This window comes from Lissotriton helveticus, chromosome 2_1 (assembly GCF_964261635.1).
Source record: "Lissotriton helveticus chromosome 2_1, aLisHel1.1, whole genome shotgun sequence".
NCBI lineage: Eukaryota > Metazoa > Chordata > Amphibia > Caudata > Salamandridae > Lissotriton > Lissotriton helveticus.
Window position 1 is genome coordinate 1,313,924,576 of NC_136059.1, and position 20,866 is coordinate 1,313,945,441.

A 20,866-nucleotide genomic window follows, 5' to 3' on the forward strand; every position below is an offset into this window, starting at 1 on the left:
TAACAAAATGCTGGAAGCTAGCAGACCTAGCAGGTGTAAGACCATCAGGACAGAAACCTGTTTTATATTGTGAAACATCAGACTCATACTCTGAATATCTTGTAACCTTTGAGGATGTGGAATGGTCCAATTTGATGTAGTGTCCAGCATTGCCCCCATCAACAGGATGCACCAAAAATGCACAATGTGAAACTTCGGCTTGGTGACGAAAACGCCCAAGCTGAACAGCAGAAACGCTGGGACTTTCAAGTGCTGCACCACCTCAGGAGACCCCGCTTTGATTGGCCACTTGTCTAGCTAAAGAAACACTGAGTCTCCTGTGCATCTGAGATGTGTTGCAACCACTGTCATTAACTTTGTGTAAACACTTGTAACTGAAGTAAGAACAAATGGAAAGTCTGGAAACTGGTAATATGCTGATCCGACCATGAAGTGTAGCTACTTACTGTGCGACCGCAGAATTGGTGTATGAAAATATAAACCCTTAAAGTTGACAGACACCATCCAGTCTCCTGCTTCCAGCGCAAGTAACACTTGGGACTAGGGACAGCATTTTGACCTTGTTCTTTCTCAAAAACCATTTCAGAAACCTTGGATCTAGGATCAGATAATGACTGTCACCTTTTTTTTTTTAAATCAGGAAGGTCCTGGAATTGCAGCACTTGAAACGTTCCTGCTCTGGCACCAGTTCCACTACCCTTTTTTACATTAAGATCTCAAACTCCTGCTTAAGGATCAGAAGGTGGTTTGCTGAGTGAGGGGAAACAGTAGAGTGGGTATGAGTGTAGCAGCCTGCTGACAAGGTAAAGCACACCTTTTTTCCACAATCTGCAAAATGCAGTGGCCTCAAGTGATGGCACTCAAAGCCTGTGAAAAGGAGGATACCCATTCTCCAATTGGAGCCCTGTGTTACGACTGCCTCTACCGTTGAAAAATCCTCAATATTGGCATTCCAGTGGTTTGGCTTGTTAATGTTGGGAGCTTTGAGTTCGCAGTCTGCCTCGAAAGGAGAAACCTCTAGAGAAGCCTCAAAATCTCCAGTATAGCCTGTAACCTTGCTGCTGCGGAGTCTGTAGGCCCAGCGACCTAACACTGGTCTTGTTCTCCACAAATCTTTTCAGATCTGAATCCATTTTTACTGCAAATACACATGACCAAATAAACGGGAAACCCATTCAGGTAAAATTGACATCTCCCCAAAAAAACTAGTTTCTGAGCAACGCATGCTGGCACGGATTATGCAGCATCTAAACCAGTCTAAATGACTGGTTTATTGGTTGTTTATCCATCCCTTACTAACTGTGTGAAGCCGGGTTGAAGGTGGTCAGGCACGTTCACGGTTACCAGTTGTGGTATGTCCCATAGGGCTTAAGTAGAATCTCCCATCAAACATTTTGCATTAAAGAGATGTACAAGTTACTTACTTGTGTAACGATATATCAGTAAGGACATTAGTTAGTAATAGATTCCTTACCTTAGAATATCCTCAAGCATCAGACTGAATCCAGAAAGTTTTCGTCAGCAGTACCCCTGCGAGTCGGTAGGCGTCGTACTGCTTCGCATACGTCGTTGGCATCGTAGTCGCCAAGATGAGGTCGCTGGAACTACTAAGACGCGCCCACACTCGCTGACGTTCGTTCTGTACACAACTTTCCACGCCAGGAACGCAGAGCCATGCAAGATACTGACCACTGGTGTATTGAAACTAAGGGCCCTAAAAGGGATGACCTTAACTACAGAAATCAGTTCGCAGAACGGAGAGGATGGGTGGAGTAGTAATCCATCACTAACATCTCTTCCAGATACATCGTTACACAAGTAACTTGTTATGAGAAAGTGCCATCTTTCTTGCCTTGGTATGCCCCCACTTTTTTCTGAACTGCTGATGTGCTTTGACTGAGTGTGCCTTGGGTTCCTGCCAACCAGGTACCCAGGTACCAGGTACCCAGGGCCTGTGTTCCTTCACTAAAACTGTGCTGAAACTAAAAACCCAATTGGCATCTTTGGCCACCTGTCAGCCCCTAGTAAATGGTACCCTAGGAACCCAGGGCATGGTGACCAGAGAAGACCCCTGAGGGCCGCAGCACTTATTGTGCCACCCTCAGGGGCCCTGTACCCTGGCACCCACACACTGCCTTTGCAGGCTGAGTGCCCAAGTATAGAACTAAACCAAGAGGCGACATGGCACACATCCCTGTGTGCCATGCCCACAGAACCCACTGCCCTGGCATACTTCAGTCTAGCTGGGTGCCGTATGCCAGAGGTGTGGGCACAGGTGCATGAGCCCTGTGGCCCTACTGTACCCAGGGCCATTCCTGGGGACTGTAAGTGCAGTGATGCCATTAAGAGTATATGGTGCTGAGAGGTTGTCATTACGAACTACACAGCACCATAATGGCTACACTGAAGACTGACAAGTTTGGTACCAAACTTCTCAGCACATTACACCCGCACTGATGCCAGTGTGGGATTTAATGTAAAATGCACCAGAGGGCATCTTAGAGATGCCCTCTGAAATCCTAACCTACAATCCACGTCTGGGCTGAGTGGCTGCAGAGGCTGCCGCCCAGCAGACATGTTGCTGGTCCCCTGGGTAGAGAGCCCCGCTCTCCTGGGCCTGCAACAATGCACATCCTGGGCGAGGTGCTCTGTCTCCTTCCCCAGGATGGGCAGGGGGGAAGCTTCAAATGCATGCCACCTCTGTGAGCTTCTCCAGACCATTTGCTGTACCCAGCAACTGGCCCCCACCAGTTCTAACCCCCACACTGGCGGGAAGACTGGCGGGAAAAAATACGTCAGGAAGGGGGGGGTGCCAGCCTGTGCCAACCACGCCCCTCAGATGGGGGAGAGTAGGTGAAGCACGACCCCGGGCTCCGGCCATCTTGTAGATGGGGAGCCCTGCCCAATCCCAGCTAGGCTCCTGCCCCCCTCCCACAGGAGTGGAGCAGGCTAGGGGGTGTACTCACTCCAGGACAGGGACCCATTAGTCCCTGCCCTTGCCCTACCTGTAACGCCCCTAAAGTCAGTACTTAGGGGCTCCCTGAACTTTCCTTCCTCAGATCCCGATACGAAAAAAAGAAAGAAGATCAAGAAGAAGAAGACCCGGCAGTGCAGCTGCTAACAACAGGACGACACCAACTGACTTGGCCCCAGCCCTACCGGCCTGTCGATCCTGGAACCTGCTCCTGCCTAATCCCGGCGACTCCTGCGGACAGCAACCTTGGGACACCCGGAGGACCTGCCTGCCTTGACCCTCTTAAAGACTGGGACTCCCATCAGCAGAGGGTCTGCTGCAACAACCCACCTGGTGCCAACCAGGAAGCTCCGGACCAGCCCACTCTGCACCCGCCGGGCCCGGCCCAAACGAACCAAGACCACGAGGACGCCCCCCCCCCCCCCCCTGCGACTGGGACCCGAAGTCCAGTGCCCAAAGACCCTCCTCGAGGAACCAGCCGACGCCTGCAGACTCAGAACTCAGGGGCCACCCCAACCACGACCAGCTGAGGGTAAGCTTTTCTGACACCCAAAGACACCCCTGCACCCGGCGCCCTATGCCCCCTGTGCCTCCCTTTGGGGTACCTACCTGTGCTCCAAGATCCCAAGTTACTTCTCGAAGTGCTGGTCGCCCCTAGAGAGTCTGTCCCCGAGCCTGCAGCCTTTGTTCCTTTTTGACCTTTCCCATTGGATAACATTGAGCGCCCCACGGCTCAAGAGCACCCTGCAACCAGCCGCCCGAGTGCCACTGGCTGTGCCACCTTTGTCCTATCCTACTTCCCCCCTTGCCCTGAACAAGTGACCAGGAGCCCATCTCCCACAGCCTCTACACCCGGTAGGGGCGGAACAGACTGTACTTACCTGACCCCGGGGGACCCCTGAGTCTATACCTGGAAGCTTAACTTCACCAGCCAAATACTCACCTGGAAACCGGTACCTCACTTAACTGCCATTGGATAACATTGACCCATTTTGACTCGAAAATGTTTTAAGTGTGAAGTTTTGAAAACTGCAAATATTCATATAAAATCAGCCGAAGTCCAAATTCCGAAGTACTCACCTGCAAGCAGGCGAGAAGCCAGTACTGTACCTTGCAGTCCAGTACTGTACCGCAAAAGTAATCCTTACCGGGTTTACCAGTAATCTGTATTTCCTCCATAGGAACTCATTGTATGCTTTTCTATAAAATTTCTTCCAAGTGCCTACTTTTGAAAACTTGAAACATTCTTTAAAAATCATACGAAATACTGAAACGCAATTACCTGTTTTAAGTTCATACCCCAGTGCTGGCCCTAGAAGCCCAGTACTGGATTACAAAAGTAACGCGATAAAATTTACCTGCAACCTGAGGCGGAAAGAAAGTTGGCAAGGTGATAGTTTGCCCAATGTGGAAGGCAGTAACAACCTTTGGCAAGAAGGAAGAACGAGTGTGAAGCACAACCTTGTTCAGATGAACCGACAGAAAATGAGGCTCACAGGATAGAGCCTGGAGCTCACTCACACGCCTAGCGGAGGTGATGACAGCCAGGAAAGCAGTCTTCAAAGTCAATAAACGAAGAGGACAGTTGTGAAGCAGCTCAAAAGGAGCGCACATCAGAAAAGTAAGAACCAGATTAAAGTCCCACTGCGGCATCACAAACTGAGGAGGAGGGAAAAGGTGAGTAATGCCTTTGAGTAATATATTAACAGGGGACTTGACAAGAGAGGGTTGATCAGGGAGCCTGAGAAAGGCAGAGATTGCAGAAAGGTAGCCCTTAATAGTGCCCAGAACACAGTCCTGCCGGGCCAGAGAAAGAAGGAACAAAAGGACCAAAGAAAGAGGGACAGAAAGGGGATCCACAGCCTTTGCTTTGCACCATTCCACACATTTGTTCCACCTGCCGGCATTTACCGATTTAGTGGAGGGATGCCTGGCCGGCAGAATGACATCACAGACTTCAGGAGGCAAGTCAAATGGAATCAACTGTTGACGCTCAATCTCCACGCCTGTAGGTGGAGATTGAACAGGTTCGGGTGGAGGACCGATCCCTGCTGCTGAGACAGAAGATCTTCCTGAAGAGGCAGTCGGATCGGGGGATCCATGCTCATACTGAGTAGCTCGAGATACCAAACTCTTCAAGCCCAGTCCGGAGCCACAAGAATGACTTGGGCCCGATCTTCAGCCCTCTGGGTAGAAGTGGTATAGGCAGAAAGGCGGGATATAGACCACAGTTCCACTCGCGACGAAAAGCGTCGCCGAGTGAGTGCGGCTTTGGAAATTCCAACGAGCAGAACAGCTGACATTGCGCGTTCTCTTCGGTGGCAAATAGATCTAACCAAGGCTCTCCCCACTGTCGAAAGAGACCTTGCACCACCTCGGGGTGAGGACGCCATTCGTGCTCCATCAGGCACCGGCGGCTGAGTTCATCCGACCTGGCGTTCAAAGAACCTGCCAGGTGTTCAACCGTCAACAAAATGCCTTGACGTTCCAGCCATGTCCAGAGGCGTAGTGAGGAAAATCAAATATAAATATGTATTCGTGCCCCCTGCGCATCAATTTATTTACCACAGCAGAGCCTCCTGACATAGGGTCCACGACCCCACCCGTCTTGTTTATTGCAACACCACATGGCGGTGGTGTTGTCTGAACATCTGCACCACCTTCCCCTTGACACAGGGAAGGAATGCCTTCAGTGCAAGAAGGATCGCCCGAAGCTCCATAAGTTTGATATGGAGTCGGGACGCCACCGGAGACTAGAGGCCTCTGCTCTAAGCTTCTCCCATGTGGCCGCCCCATCCCAGGAGGGACACATCAATCATAACTGTGTGCTCTGGTTGGGGAAGAGAGCGGGATCTGCTGATGACCCAATGCTGATTCGTGACTGACTCATACTATGTGGTGGGTGGGGATTTTAATTCTCACTTTGAGCCACTCCCCGGCCTCCAGGAAGGGTTCTTATCAGATGAAGAAGCTAGGTGGGCAGTACCAGGGGTTGATGTTCCATCTCCGAAAGCCTGGACCCCATTAGCGTTGCAAATCACTGCCCTCACCTTAAGGTATGGACTTAGAGCGTGCAATGGGAGAGTTAACTCGGACATACCAGGTAAAAATACCTATAACCGCCGGGGAAGAGAGTCACACTTGGACTATGTTCTGGTCCAACTAGCGAGGTGGTCAACTATACTGGATTTTAGGGTAATAGACAGGCTGGATAGTGACCACAATGCCCTTGAGCTAGATCTTGTTCATCCAGCACCTCAGGGCTTAGTGACCCAGGAAGAAGGGAACCACCCCATGCTCCTCATAGACAACAGTAGGAGAAGAATTAGGTGGGAGCATATGGTTACAAAAAAGGACAAACTCACACTGCTCTATGCAGAGATTACCCCTATTCTGGAAATTGTCGGGGACCTTGATAGTGGGGCAAGTAATATAGATATAAGGAGTAAATTGTCTGATGCACACAAGGAACTTATAAAAGTTGCGGCACCCCACTTCACATGTAAGGTACGAAAGTCAAGAGAGAGGTGCCAAGGCAAAATCCAATGGTACAATGTGGCTGTAGACGGGCCAAAACAGAACTCCTTGGAGTAATAAAGGAAGGCAAAGGAGGGGAACGCCTTAAGCAATATAGGCAAGCCTACAAGAAACTTCTCGCCCAGGCTAAAATAGAATGGGAGGAAAATCAGTGGGAAGAACTCACTAAGGCCCTAGCAGTGCAAGATCAACGCCTGTTCTGGAGAATGGTGAATGGGGGATCAGGGAGTTTACATTCATCAGTGGAGCCCAATATAGCTCCTGGAGTGTGGCAGGCCCACTTCCAGTCCTTATACAGCGCTGAGACCGGAGAACTTCCTGTGTCAATTGAACCAGAGAGGCAGGGCTTTCAGGTGGATCAAATAACACTGAGCGAGGTCACCGCTGCCATTTCAGGCCTGGCTTCGGGGAAGGCCCCTGGGCTGGATGGGCTACCGGGAGACCTGTACAAGCAGGAGCCCACCGTCTGGGCGCCCTACCTCGCTGCTCTTTTTAATGGTATCCTCGGTGGGATGGAAATCCCTGGTACTTGGCTGGGGGCTGAGGTGGTCCCGATTTTCAAAAAGGGATCCCCCCTCCTCCCAGCCAACTACAGACCGATCAGCCTGATAGATGTAGCGCAGAAGTTGTTCGGCAGGGTCCTCCTGAATAGGCTTCAGGAATGGATCGAGGAGGCAGGCGCCCTCAGTCCATACCAGGCAGGCTTTAGGAAAGGGGTATCGACTGTGGACCAGGTCTTTAGATTGAATCTGGTCTACTGGAAGACAGTGAGGTTCGAGGGTGGCAGTTTGTACACGATTTTCGTGGACCTACGAGCCGCCTTCGACCTTGTGCCCAGGGGAAAACTCTGGGTCATTCTGGCAGGGATGGGCGTACCACCAGACATCTTATTGACCTTGCAGAGGCTGCACCATAACAATTATGCCCAGGTGAGGTGTGGGAGGTCGGGGGAGCTGACTGATAGATTCCCCGTGGGCAGAGGGGTAAGACAGGGCTGTGTGCTGGCGCCGACCCTGTTTTGCCTCTTTGTTAACGGGGTAATCGCTCATCTGAACGCCACCGACTATACAGATGCCCCCAAACTAAATGGCAACAGTGTGCCCGCAATAATGTTTGCGGACGACACGCTGTTGGTATCTAAATCTCCCATGGGCATCCAAAGGATACTTGATGCCTTTGTGGCCTTCTGTCAGGACAGAGGACTGGAAATCAATGCCACAAAAACCAAATATATGGTATTGAATCCAAGCCCCAAACAGCGCCCGAATCCCCTGCTGGGAGCAGCAAGGCTGGAAAGAGTAGCCACGTTTGAATATCTCGGCGTGACACTCAACGAAAATATGACCTGGGGGACCCATCAAACTAGGGCTAACCTTAAACTAGTACAAATTACCGGGGGAATCTCCCGGATGATGACCGGTTCGACCTATCGCCCATTGGGGGCCCTAATTCAGATATATAAAGCACAGGCCAGGGGGGCGATCCTGTACGGGGCTGAACTGTGGGGCCATACCCCATGTCGGAATCTGTCATCCACGGAAAACAGATTCATAAGACAAATTACCACACTTCCTTCTAGCACCCCACTTCTCCCTCTGAGGCTTGATCTAGGGCTACGGCCTCTCGCCGACGAGATAAGTCTAAGACCCATTGCCTTCTGGCGCAGGCTTTGGAGCAGCGACGATCTCGCCGACTATAGGGCGGAACTGGTCGAACTATTAAAAAACCCTAAGGCGCTCAGTATCCCCTGGGTCCAAAATATCCAGTCAACTTGCACAGATCTGGGGCTCCCCGAATTGTGGACTAAACCAGCAGATACAGCACCTACAATCTCTAAGAGATCTCTGGCGAATCTGTATCATGAACACAAAAGGGTAAGGGCTTTAGCTACCCAGACAGAGGGGTCCCTTTCTTCCAAATTCCTGCAAAATAAGGATCTCTACGCACTTGAAAAGGCTTTTGATCCCATATATCCCGTACTCACTAGAAAGTTATTTCTACAGTGGAGATACGGTACATTGCCTTTGCGCTCCTTTTCTAGCACCTGGTCGCAAGTCCCTTCCACTAAGTACTGTCCCCTTTGCGTCGACAAAGAGGAAAATGACTTACATGTGATCTTTTTCTGCCCAGCATATAAGGCAGCCAGAAAGTACTGGTTGCTGCCTTTGATTAAGAACTTGGGTGGCAGGGAATATATACCTATGTATAGGATTTTAAAATGTGATGTTTCCGGCCCAATTGTTTTTGCGCTTGCCAAATTCCTTACAAATGTGTGGTATACGCGTAATTATCTTTTAAAAAATGCTGGGTAGTCTGTAGATTTGCTTTATTTTTTTAACATTGTTAATAATGTTTGATGTGGATCATTAAATCATGCACTGATGTTTTATCAAATGTGACAGAATTTATGTGATTTTAATGTATGTGTATCTTTTATGACCAATTGGTCGAAATAAAGATTGAAATGAAATGATTCGTGAGCCACCACTGCAATTGTTGCGCAGTGCCCTCCGAGATCTGGACAGGTTCTCCTTGTGCTGCGCACACTGGAATTTCAGGCCCTACAGCAGAGCCCACATACGCCATCTGCCATGGTTGGTGAGCAGGATGTAGGAGGCCATGAGGCCTCGCAGCTTCAAGGTCGTCCTGATCGAAACCCAGGACAAGGGCTGAACGATCGGAATCATAGCCCGAATGTCCCGGACTCGCTGTTCGGGTGGATAAACCCGAAACTGCGCCGTGTCCAGAACCGCCCCAATGAAGAGGAGCTCGGCCGTAGTCTGTAGGGGGAGATGACTGTTTGGGGCGAGCCCACCTTCAACATGCAGTCGTCAAGATAGGGGAAGACTGAAACCCCTGATCGGCGCAGATGAGCTGCGGACACCGCCATCACTTTCGTGAACACCCGAGGCACTTGTAAGGCCAAAGGGGAGCACGGTGAACTGAAAATGCTCCTGCCCTACCATGAATCGCAGGTAACTCCGGTGGGCCGGCAGGACTTGGATATGAAAATAAGCGTCCTGCAGGTCTAACACTACCATCCAGTCTTTCGGGTCGAGGGCAGACAAGACCTGAGCAAGCGTGAGCATATTGAACTTCTCCTTCCGGAGGAAGCAATTGATGTTCCGAAGGTCTAAGGTAGGACGCAGCCCTTTGTCTGCCTTTGGAACCAAGAAGAAGTGGGAGTAGCAACCACGACCTACTTCTGGCGTCAGAACGCGCTTGATGGCCCCCTTGGCCAAGAGGGTTGCAACTTCCTGCTGGAGAAGCGCCAAGTGATCCCCCCAACATGCGGTGATATTGAGGTGGCATGGCTGGGGGTTTAGTCTTGAAGGGGAGGGAGAAGCCCCGTCGGACAATCTGCAGAACCCACCTGTCCATTGTGATGGTGCACCAGTGGTGGAGTTGATGGCGAATCCTGACACCCACTGGCATCTGGTGGGCCTGAAACACCGGACTAGGAAGGTTTAGTGGCAGCGGAGAGGGGGGGGGGGGTGTATGGATGGACGCTGGCCCCGTGACCCACCTCTGGGGGTCCCACGTCCACAGCTGTGCTGAGACTGTTGCTGTGGCTTTTGGCTATGAAACGAACATGCTTGGGCGCCCATTCCTTGGACACGAAAGGAGCGAAGAGCAGAAGCGGAAGGAGTGCGTGTGGCCGAAAGGCCCAAGGACTTGACCTTAGCCCGGGAGTCCATAAAATGTTTCAACACGCAATGTGCCTTATCGCCGAACAGGCGAGTGCTATCAAGGGGCATGTCCATCAATGCATTCTGGACATCACCAGAAAAGCCAGTGGTCCTCAGCCAGGCATGGTGACGTAATGCCACTGTCGTAGAAATCGCCCTGCCCAGAGAGTCAGCAGTGTCAAGACCACAATGGATGGTGAACTTGGCTACGTCTCTCCCCTCAGCAATAGCTTGGGAGAGTATAGTCAGAGCCTCCACCGGACACTGAGGCAGCACTTACGCCATCGTATCCCACACGGAATGGGAATAACAGCCCAAGAGACATGCAGTGTTCACAGACTGCAGTCCTGAACTGGCAGAAGAAAAAATCTTCTTACCAAACTGCTCCAGTTTTTTTGGTTCCCTGTCTGGAGGTGCGGAAGGGAACGCGCTCGGGGACGCAGATGCTTGGACAACCAAGCTCTCGGGGGTAGGGTGTTGGGAGAGGAAAACCGGGTCGCTCGGGGCCAGGCGGCGGCATCTGGCCACGCTCTTATCCACAGTGCACATGTGTTGGGCCTGGACCAGGTGTCCAAAAGTACGTCCAAGAGTGCATCCTTAAAGGGCAGCGGCGGCTCCGTAGAAGACTCCGGCCGAAGCACCTGTCAGGAGGTTAGTCCTGACTGCCACTGTAGGAAGCTCGAGGTGGAGAGCCTCTGCCGTCCTACGCAACGCCATAGAGTAGGAACCATCCTCCTCCGTAGCCATGGTAGAAGGAGACAGTGAGCCAGCTTCAGACATATAATCTTAGTCACCTGCATCCCCCAGAGCCTCATCCCAGTCCGGGTCTAACTCGCATTGTGCTGTGAGAGGGTCCTCAGACCCCTCCCAGTCCTCTCCGTCCTCCACAGCCTGCAGAACAGGTGGAACATAAAGAGGTCAGTGAAAGGGAAAGAAATTCCCAAACAGCATTGGAATCGGCGTCGGTCAACGACCCTTCCTGCACTGGCTCCACGTCGGGGAGGCGGCCATGGACGGCGTCGGCCGATGTCGCGGCGCCGCTGTCAGTAGAGGTCGTACCGAGCCAACCGACATGGACGTGGATCCATGAGTGGATCTATGGGGGGTCTCTCGTTGTTGGGACCGAAGTCGTCGACTATGTCGGGCCAGAGCCGGCGACATCGAAGAACGAGGACCCCCAGCCGGGCCCGCGGGGCCCGAAGGCGCACCAGCGGGGCCCGACGGTCCGAAGACACGTGCCATGGCTGACAAGAACTCCTGCAGCTTGGCCGGAGTCGCCGATGCACCTGGAAAAGGCGGGTAGGCCATCGGTAACTGCGGAGGCTTCGCCTGAGCCGCAGGGGCGGCGCCACCAGCAGCGGCGGCGGCATCGCGCCACCAGCAGCGGCGGCGGCATCGCGCCACCAGCAGCGGCGGCGGCAGCGCGCCACCAGCAGCGGCGGCGGCAGCGCGCCACCAGCAGCGGCGGCGGCAGCGCGCCACCAGCAGCGGCGGCGGCAGCGCGCCACCAGCAGCGGCGGCGGCAGCGCGCCACCAGCAGCGGCGGCGGCATCGCGCCACCAGCAGCGGCGGCGGCATCGCGCCACCAGCAGCGGCGGCGGCATCGCGCCACCAGCAGCGGCGGCGGCATCGCGCCACCAGCAGCGGCGGCGGCATCGCGCCACCAGCAGCGGCGGCGGCGGCATCGCGCCACCAGCAGCGGCGGCGGCATCGCGCGACCGGCTAGGGGACGGCGCTTCTTTGACTTCTTGTGCTTCATATTACCTGACTCCGAGTGTGAAGACTTAGAATGGTGGTGATGGCTCCGCGGCAGGTCCCTCGACTTCCCACGGGAACGGGACCTGGAATGGTGCGAACCGACTCGCGGGCCTCTAGCAACTTTCGGGACCGCTCCCACCAAGTTTACGGAGCCATGGCCCGGCAGTGGGGTCGTGACTTGGAGTCGTGGGGGCGCAACTCGGAGTCATGGTCGTGCCCCAGGCAGTAGAGACACACACAGACATCGTGCAGGGACAGGCCGCACAAGACTTAAAACCGGGCATCGCTATGCACCTGGCGTATGAATTCTGAAAAAAACAGAGACAAAAGTCCCAAAAAACTCAGTCAAAAAGTGACGGGGTACCGCTCTCTCCGGATCTGCGCTTGCTGGTGCGGAAAAAGAAAGAACGGACATCAGTGTGCGTGGGCGCGTCTAAGTAGCTCCAGCGACGTCATCTCAGCAGCGACGGACGCGGAGCCGTACAACGTGCATGGGTACTGCTGATGAAAACTTTACGGATCCAATCGGACGCTGGGGATATTCGAAGATAAGGAATCTATCACTAACGTGACTCTTTCAGATTGGATGGCCATACTGCCAGCCAAAAAGTTTTTCTTCACAATCTATTCTATTGGATTCTCTGTCCAGGGCGTGGTGGACAAAGCTCCTGGTGCTAGTTTCAATGACCAAGAGGCTGGACAACAAGGCTCTCTGGCAACGAATGAGTGGAGAGAAATGCCAGGACGCAGAGAGTTGGTATTCATCTCCTGGCCATCACTCTGTAGACCGCAGGAGAAGTAGTCAGTTGCTCCCTGTGAGAAAGTGCCATCTTTCTTGCATGGTATGCCCCCACTTTTTGCTGAATTGCTGATGTACTTTGACTGAGTGTGCCCTGGGTTCCTGCCAATCAGGTACCCAGGGCCTGTGTTCCTTCCCTAAAACTGCATTGACGCCTAAACCCAAATGGCATCTCTGGCCACAGGTCAGCCCCTGGTAAAAGGTACCCTAGGAACCCAGGGCACTGTGACCAGAGAAGCCTTGTACCCTGACACACACACTGCTTTTGCAGGCTGAGTGTCTTGGTGTAGAACTAAACAGAGAGTCGACATGGCACACATCCCTGTGTGCCATGCACACAAACACACTGCCCTGGCATACCTCAGTCACCCCTCTAGCTGTGTGCACTACGCCATTAAGAGTATATGGTGCTGGGAGGTTGTAATTACGAACCCCACAACACCATAATGGCTACACTGGAGTCTGAGAAGTTTGGTATCAAACTTCTTAGCACATTAAACCTGCACTGATGCCAGTGTGGGATTTAATGTACAATGCACGACAGAGGGCAGCTTAGAGTTGCCCCCTGAAACCAACCCACATCCGGTGTCTGGACTGAGTGGCTGCCTAGGCGGCCTTCCAGCAGACATGTTGCTGGACTCCTGGGTACAGAGCTCTCCGATCTCTGGGGCCTGCAACAATGCACATCTTGGGACGAGGTGCTAGGTCTCCTCCCCCAGGATGGGCAGGGGAGGCTTCAAAGGCATGCAGTCTTTGTGAGCCTCTCCAGACCACTTGCTGTACTCTGGCTGGAAGACAGGCAGGAAAAAAGGAAGGAAAGGTGGTGTGCCAGCCTCTGCCAACCCCACCCCTCAGGTGGGGGCGGCCAGGTAAAGCACAACTCCGGGCTCTCGACATTTTGAGAATGGTGAGCCCTACCCAATCAGAGTTAGGCTCCTCTATCCTGCCCCCCTCCCACTGAAGAGAGTGGCAGGATAGGGGGTGTACTCACCCCAGGACAGGGACCCAGTGGTCCCTGCTCTTTCCCTACCTGTAACGCCCCTAAATTGAGTATTTAGGGGCACCCTGAACCTTCTTTCCTCAGATCCCGATTTTGAAACAAGAAGAACAAGAAGAATAAAAGACCTGCCGTGCAGCTGCTAACAAGAGGACGACACCAACCGACTTGGCCCCAGCCCTACCAGGCTGTTGATCCTTGAACCAGCTGTTGATCCTTGAACCTGCTCCTGCTAAACCCCGGCGTCTCCTGTGGTCAGCAACCTCGAAAACCCCGGAGGACCCGACTGCCTTGCTCATCTAAAGACTGCGACTCCCATGAACAGTGGTTCTGCTCAAACAGCAACAACCCCTGGTGCCAGCCAGGAACAGCGAATCCAGCACACACTGCATCCGCCGAGCCCGGCCCGTGCCTGAGTGGACAAAGACCACGCGGACATTCCCCCGGCGACTGTGACCCAGAATCCAGCCCTCAAGGACCCTCCTGGACGCTTCTGACTATGCCTGTAGCCTCACAACAAGGGACACCTCCAACCTCGATCAGCTGAGGGTGAGATTTCCCGACACCAAAAGACACCCCTGCACATGGCGCCCCACAGGCCCCTGTGCCCAACTAAGGGGTGCCTACCTATCCTACAACATCCCAACTTACCTCTCGAAGGAGTGGTCGCACCTCAAGAATTTCTGTCCCCGAGCCTGCAACCTTTGTTCAGCTTCCAGCTTTCCCATTGAAATACATTGGGCGCCCAAAGGCCCAAAAGCACCCTACACCTAGCCGCCGAGTGCCACTGGGAGTGCAGCATCTATCCTACTCTACGTCCCCACTAACCCTGAGTAAGTGACCAGGAGCTCAGCTTCCACAGCCGCGTGGCCTGCCTGCTAGCAGCCACCAACCACAGGCCCCTATCCTTCATAGGATAACATTAAGCCTACTAACTCTGCCCCCGGCTGCTCCTGTGCTGCTTAGGGTGTAACAACTGTACCTACCTGACCCTGGGAGACCCTTGAGTCTACCCCCATAACCTTAACTCTGCCAGCACAGTACTTACCCACAGACCGATAACTTGATTTTCTCCATAGGGTAACATTGGCTGGGTTTCACTCAGAATTTCTACTAAGTGTAGAGTTTTGCAACTTTAAAATATTCCTTAAAAATCAGCCGATCAACAAAAACGAAATTACTCACCTGCTATCAGGAGAGATCCCAGTGCTGTATCTTTGAGCCCAGCACTGAGTGTCAATTTTCAAAACAGGGATTATAGTGGCAGCATACACTGTAGGATTGGTATCAGACTGATTCTGAACACCCCCACCGAGTAGGTTGGCCTCTTATATCAGCTAGCTCACAATGCCACTATAATCTCCTACTGGCCCCAGGCAAATAGAAACAACACAACAAACAGCTTTGCTTGTAAGGGGGTTAATGTTCTTTGCCTTGGACTTGCACTACTTGATGGAAAATCTCAGGGTGAACAATGTCGTCTTGGGTTTCTACAGCTAACGTTAGCCCGCCTTCATCAGACAGTCGTTAAGGTACAAGAATACATGTATCCCTGAAAAAATGGGCTGATAAAACGGACATGATCTCTGTAAATACCCGAAGGTAGACATAAGGCCGAAAGTCAGGATGGTAACCTGACAGTGGTCTGACCCCACCACAAAATGACAGCAATATTTACTGTGGCACTGCAGGACTAGTACATGAAAGTACCCATCCAAGTAGTCCAGCGATACCTACTAATCCTCTTGGTTCAAGTGTAGCAGAACCCATGAAAGGGTCAACATCTTTAACAACTTGTTGAAAAACGAGTTTGGTAATCTTGTGTTGAAGACCAGTAAAAATCTCCATTTCTCTCTTCTGATTAGGGAGTAACAGCACATCCCTTGATCCGCCATGGGCACAATCTCAATTGCTCCTTTGGGGAGCAATAGCAAGCCCTCCTTGGAGAAGATACTGGAATAATCTGCCAAAATCGGAGAGTAAAGTGGGGCGTGTGACTTTCCACACAGAGTGCCTTGAACAGAAGGCATTGCATTCAACCGCACAACATCGAACTTGTATGCACCCTGAAGGCTTGGAGCAGTAACAATGATTACTAGCATCACAAACTTTGGTCTTTAATTGCCGGAGAGGAGATGTGAAAACAAGAGACTATGCAATGAATGGTTGGAAAAGAAAAATTATAATGAGATTCACTGGGCATGTGCAACCAGAGTTGATGGTAATAAAAATGCAAGCCTGGTCACTTCTATCGAGTCAAGCATCACCACTGGCAACATGCACACCAGGTATAATTAACAGACCTCTTGAACTCCAGGCCAGAAGTGTCTATCTTGAGAATCTTGAGTCTGCTCTACAGATCTGCATAAGCTGTCTAAAACTGCAAACTTGGTTTAAGGGAAATTCTAATATTTAATGTGAAATGTTTGTTGAGTTTGAAATCCAAACAGAAAATTCATTTTACATAACAAAGGTTTGTGATAAGTGATGCATTGCTTCAACAAATGGGACCTCAATTCTGCTATCAGTTTGACCCCAACTATAATTTACTTTTCCCAGTTGGATTTGGGCAGATCCAATGTTAAATCATAGGCAGGCAGGCTTTGTCTTCAGGTGTTTGCTCAGGAGAACAGGGTACAAAACATACAGAGTTTACATTTATTTGATGGTGCAATGTAATTATGTGTCTCCAAATAGCGGAAAACTAAATACAATTTCCATAGCATCAGAAAGGAAAAAAAAACCTCCCAACATTAATGCTTTAGAACTTCCACTCACAGCTTCTTCTAAAGAGAAAATCCTGTTTTATTTTATTCTCGTTATTCAGCTAGGTTTCCTACAGAAGCTGCTGGGCCCAGTGCAAGTAGTCTGCTTTCTGGCAAGGTTCCCAAACAAAGATTTGCACGGCTCCCCCTAAAACCATCCGTTTCTGGATTAAATCTCTCAAAAGGGTCTCTCTCTGAGAACACACTGGGTGTGTCTGGTTGCTATGTCATTTCAATCCTAGTGGAATATGCTTCTTGGCATTAACCTCAAAGCCGATGTGTTGTAGTTCATCTACTTCCAATGGACATTATCTTTCAAGATGGCCCTGGTGGCAGCACTAAGGGCATCGTTTTAGGATACTAGTGTTCAGTGTCTGAAAACCTATGCTGCCTCCTGCACTCTGCGAGGCAGAAAGAACCACAGCACTCAAATTACCTTAAGATGCAATGATGGTCCAATTAAAACTATTAATCACATTTTAAGGAGGATGCTCCTTCTCATACCTCTCCGACAAGACCTGGAATGACCTCCCAAAACACCTCAGAACCTCCCCCTCCCTCATGGACATCCAAAGGAATCTCAAGATATGGCACTTACAGATGAAACAAGCATGATTGCCTCCTCCCTCTGAGGCCTGCCCTACTCAGCGCCTGGATACCCTCATGGCTGATTAGCTGTGCTCTACAAATTCACGTAACATATATGCTTACTCTTTTTAAATAATATATCCCAGCCATGCAAAGCTGCTCATACCAGTTGCACAAAAAAGAAATCGCTTCCAAAGTTTTATCTATTGTAACAAACTAAAATCAGCTCACTTAACAGAAAAGCCTTCATTTTGCTTTGACACTCTAATAATCTAACATCCTCAGTTCAACCAACATACTAAAACGCATATGAACATCAACCATTGCTACACATTATCTTAACAAATCTTACCCCTTGTCTTTAGCATGCACATCTGCACCGTGCTGAAGCAGCAGCTGCACTATGCGGACCCGGTTGTACCCTGCCGCTAGATGCAAAGGAGTGGACTGCAACAAAGAAGATAGCATCATTGTAGAAAACATACTTATTTTAAACAAGGATTTAAAACAATGGAAACAACTGTGTGATTTTCCTCAACTATGCAGAAATGTCAAGATTAGAGAGAGAGAGCAGGGCAGAGAGCACATCAACTGGTCTAAAAAGAACCATGGAAAATGTTACTTCTAGTACTAAAAAGATTCTGATATGTCCATGTGAATGGATTCCTCAGCAGTAGCATTTATATCTGTGTAATATGTGGTGATTGTACAATATTATATGTTGTTCTGAGTGTATACTGCTACGGCTGTGAAGAGAGACACAGGACCTTCTGGTGGAATGTTAAAGTGAGATTAACCTCTTCCGTGCGGCCCAGATTCCCCCCCCTGTGCTGAGCCCTAATAAAAACGGGCGTGGTCATGACGGAACGGTTTCGTCATAAGCACAGCTCGACCGATGCTCATGACGGAACCGTTCCGTCATGAGCTTCGAAGGGGTTAAAAACATTTATAAATGACTATAGTTGTTCGTTACTACAGCGGATCATGTAAAATCACGATCCGATTCGTTATTATTTTGTAGGGTGTAAGGAACCAGGTAATATCGTACAGTTTGAAAGACAAGGTCTTTAAAGATTGTGATACACTACACCGGGGTGTAAAAAAAAAAAATTATGTTTCGCTGATAAGGCGGTGCCTGATGCAGCTTTGATAACTGTGTAAATGAACAAGTTACTTCTCTTCGATAGCGATATATCTGTAAGAAACATATATTAGTTATCAATTCCTTACCTTAGAATTACCCCACAGGGGTCAGACTGGATCCGGAGAATTTTTTCTTAACAGTACCACTGCGCGCCAGTTGGTGGCATCGGTTGACTTTGCATTCGTCGACGTGATCACAGGGATGACATTGCGGTATCTACTTAAGACGCCGCCCTGCGTGCGGACGTCAGTTCTTTACATGACATTCCACGCTAGAAGCGCACAGCCATGCAAGACACTGACCACTGGTGCACAAAACTAGGGCCCTGAAAAGGAGTCCCTTACTCTAGAAGTTTGTTCGCAGAGAGGGGAGGAAGGGTGGGGGCGGTAAGGAATCTAACTGATATAGGTCTCTTACAGATATATTGTTACCGAATGTAACTCACTTGTTCATCTGAAAGAGACTATTAGTTATAGATTCCTTACCTTAGAATGGATACCCCAGCAATAGCAACACCGGAGGTGGGACTGTGAACCAAGTTCACACCCTAAAGTCCTGGAGAACTGAACAGCCAAAGAAGCGGTCTCTCCGGACTTGACTATCCAGGCAATAATGTTTAGTGAACGTGTGCAGTGATGCCCACGTGGCTGCCTGGCAGATATCACTGAGGAAGACTTCACGTCCCAACGCAGTAGTGGCTGCCGTCGCCCTGGGGTTCCTTTTTAGCCATGGAGTAGCAGATCTTAATGCAAAGGACGACACAGAGAGATGTTCCATTTTTGCACAGCCTGTCCTTTCTTGGCACCTACATAGCCAACAAAGAGTTGATCGTCCACTCGGAATTGTTTAGTGTAATCCAAATAAAAGGATAATGAATGTTTTGGATCCAGACCTTGGAGTCTCTCCTCCTCCTTGGAAGGATGCGGGCAGGAAGAAGGTGGGCAAAGTGATGGTGTGTCCGATGTGGAAAGAGGTACCCACTTTGGGAAGAAAAGAAGGTCAAGTTCGAAGGACAACCTTGTCTGGATGAACAGCAAGGAAAGAAGGCTTAGAAGAAAGAGCCTGAAGCTCACTCACCCTGAGAGCATTAGGCAACCAGAGAAGCAGTCTTTAAGGTCAAGAGTCTGAGAGGACAATTATGTAGTGGCTCGAAATGAGCACACATAAGGTAAGTTAAGAACAGATTCAAGTCCCACTGGGGCATTACAATAGAAAGCTTTCGGGACAGCTCCCGCAAAGACTTCGGGTTCACGGCCCGACAGTCGGAGCACGACTTCGGGTCGTGGTCGCACTCCAGGCACACAAGGTGCGGGTCCGTGGCAGACATCAACTTGTGACAAGAGTCACAAGGCTTGAAGTCGGTCCGACGATGGGACATCCCTACGTGCACCAGGAGTCGACTTACTCAAACAAGATGGACAAAAGTAAAAAAATCACTATGGGTACCTCTCTCTCGGACTGCCTGGCGCTGACTGGCGCAAAAAAAGAAAGAACCGACATCAGCACGCAGGGGGCGGCATCTAGGTAGATACCGCAACATCATCCCAGCGATCCCGACGCCAAACGCGTAGTCGACAGACGCCACATACCGACGCGCCGTGAAACTGTTAAGAAAAAAGTCTCTGGATCCAGTCTGACGCCTGGGGGTAATTCTAAGGTAAGGAATCTAGAACTAAGTCTCTTTCAGATATTGTAATGTACACACTGCAGCTGCAAAATATAATGCATCATTTTTTGCCATTTTCTTATTTTTTAAAAACAACTGAAAGACACTACAAACAACTTAATATGAGTTCAGATGAGAATGAGATTCTTTTTTTACCATGGTAGCTTCAACTAAATAGAATCAGAAAAAAGGGGGGTTTCCTTTCTGTGTTTTTCAGTTGAATCTAAACCATTTGGCAACAACAGATAGACTTAAACAATTTTCGCATGACATGAATGGAATATAAAACACTGAAGGAACTTTATAGGTACATTTCTAACAAGTTTATTCTTAGAAAAGTCTGGTTAAATTTTTTTTTCCAATACACAAATTAAAAAAATATAAAACCTATACGAAGACAATATGTATACAGTTGCTCTAAACAAAGATATCCTAGTTCTTATACAATTCTAGATTGATCTATACAACTTTGTTGGCAAATACTAAACATGTAGTGTGCAGTCTCATTCTTATTACACAACATAAAAACATTTACAGTCCTTGTGTCGACGCGTTTCGGTGCTTTGTTATTTTGAGTCAAGTAAACACCTTCCTCAGGACAGATTTAAAACAAAAACCAGGTAATTTCTTTTCTAAAAAAGGAGAATGCATACAGTTAGTCTTCAATATATAAAATATAAAAAAGTTCCTATCCTATACATGTCATGAGTCTATCTGCTTCAAACAGATCCTTATTGTATTTACTGACTTGGTGTTTTCGTTTACACTACAGTTTCATTAGTGCCAGTTTATGGATATGGCCTCGCTTCGGACGTTTGGTGGCCTTCCTGCTGCTGTGAGCTAAAGCTGTCACAGTTTTATCCTTGAGTTTCCTTCATAGATTATCAGGGTTTATTTCTTTATCTCCCTCTTGTCCTGGTCAGCTCAGCGCTGATTCAAACGCGAGAGG

At 50.0% G+C, this 20,866-nt stretch overlaps 1 protein-coding gene across 5 annotated transcripts in view; it reads right to left on the reverse strand.

The window, feature by feature from the left end:
- LOC144818631 (poly [ADP-ribose] polymerase tankyrase-1) overlaps positions 1 to 20,866 on the reverse strand; it is a 682,266-nt gene that overhangs the window by 409,422 nt on the left and 251,978 nt on the right. For all 5 annotated transcript variants that reach the window (XM_078676238.1, XM_078676237.1, XM_078676236.1 and 2 more), the window contains one exon: positions 17,460 to 17,554. In XM_078676238.1, the coding sequence (XP_078532364.1) occupies positions 17,460 to 17,554 (95 nt within the window). The remainder of the gene's footprint in view (positions 1 to 17,459; positions 17,555 to 20,866) is intronic.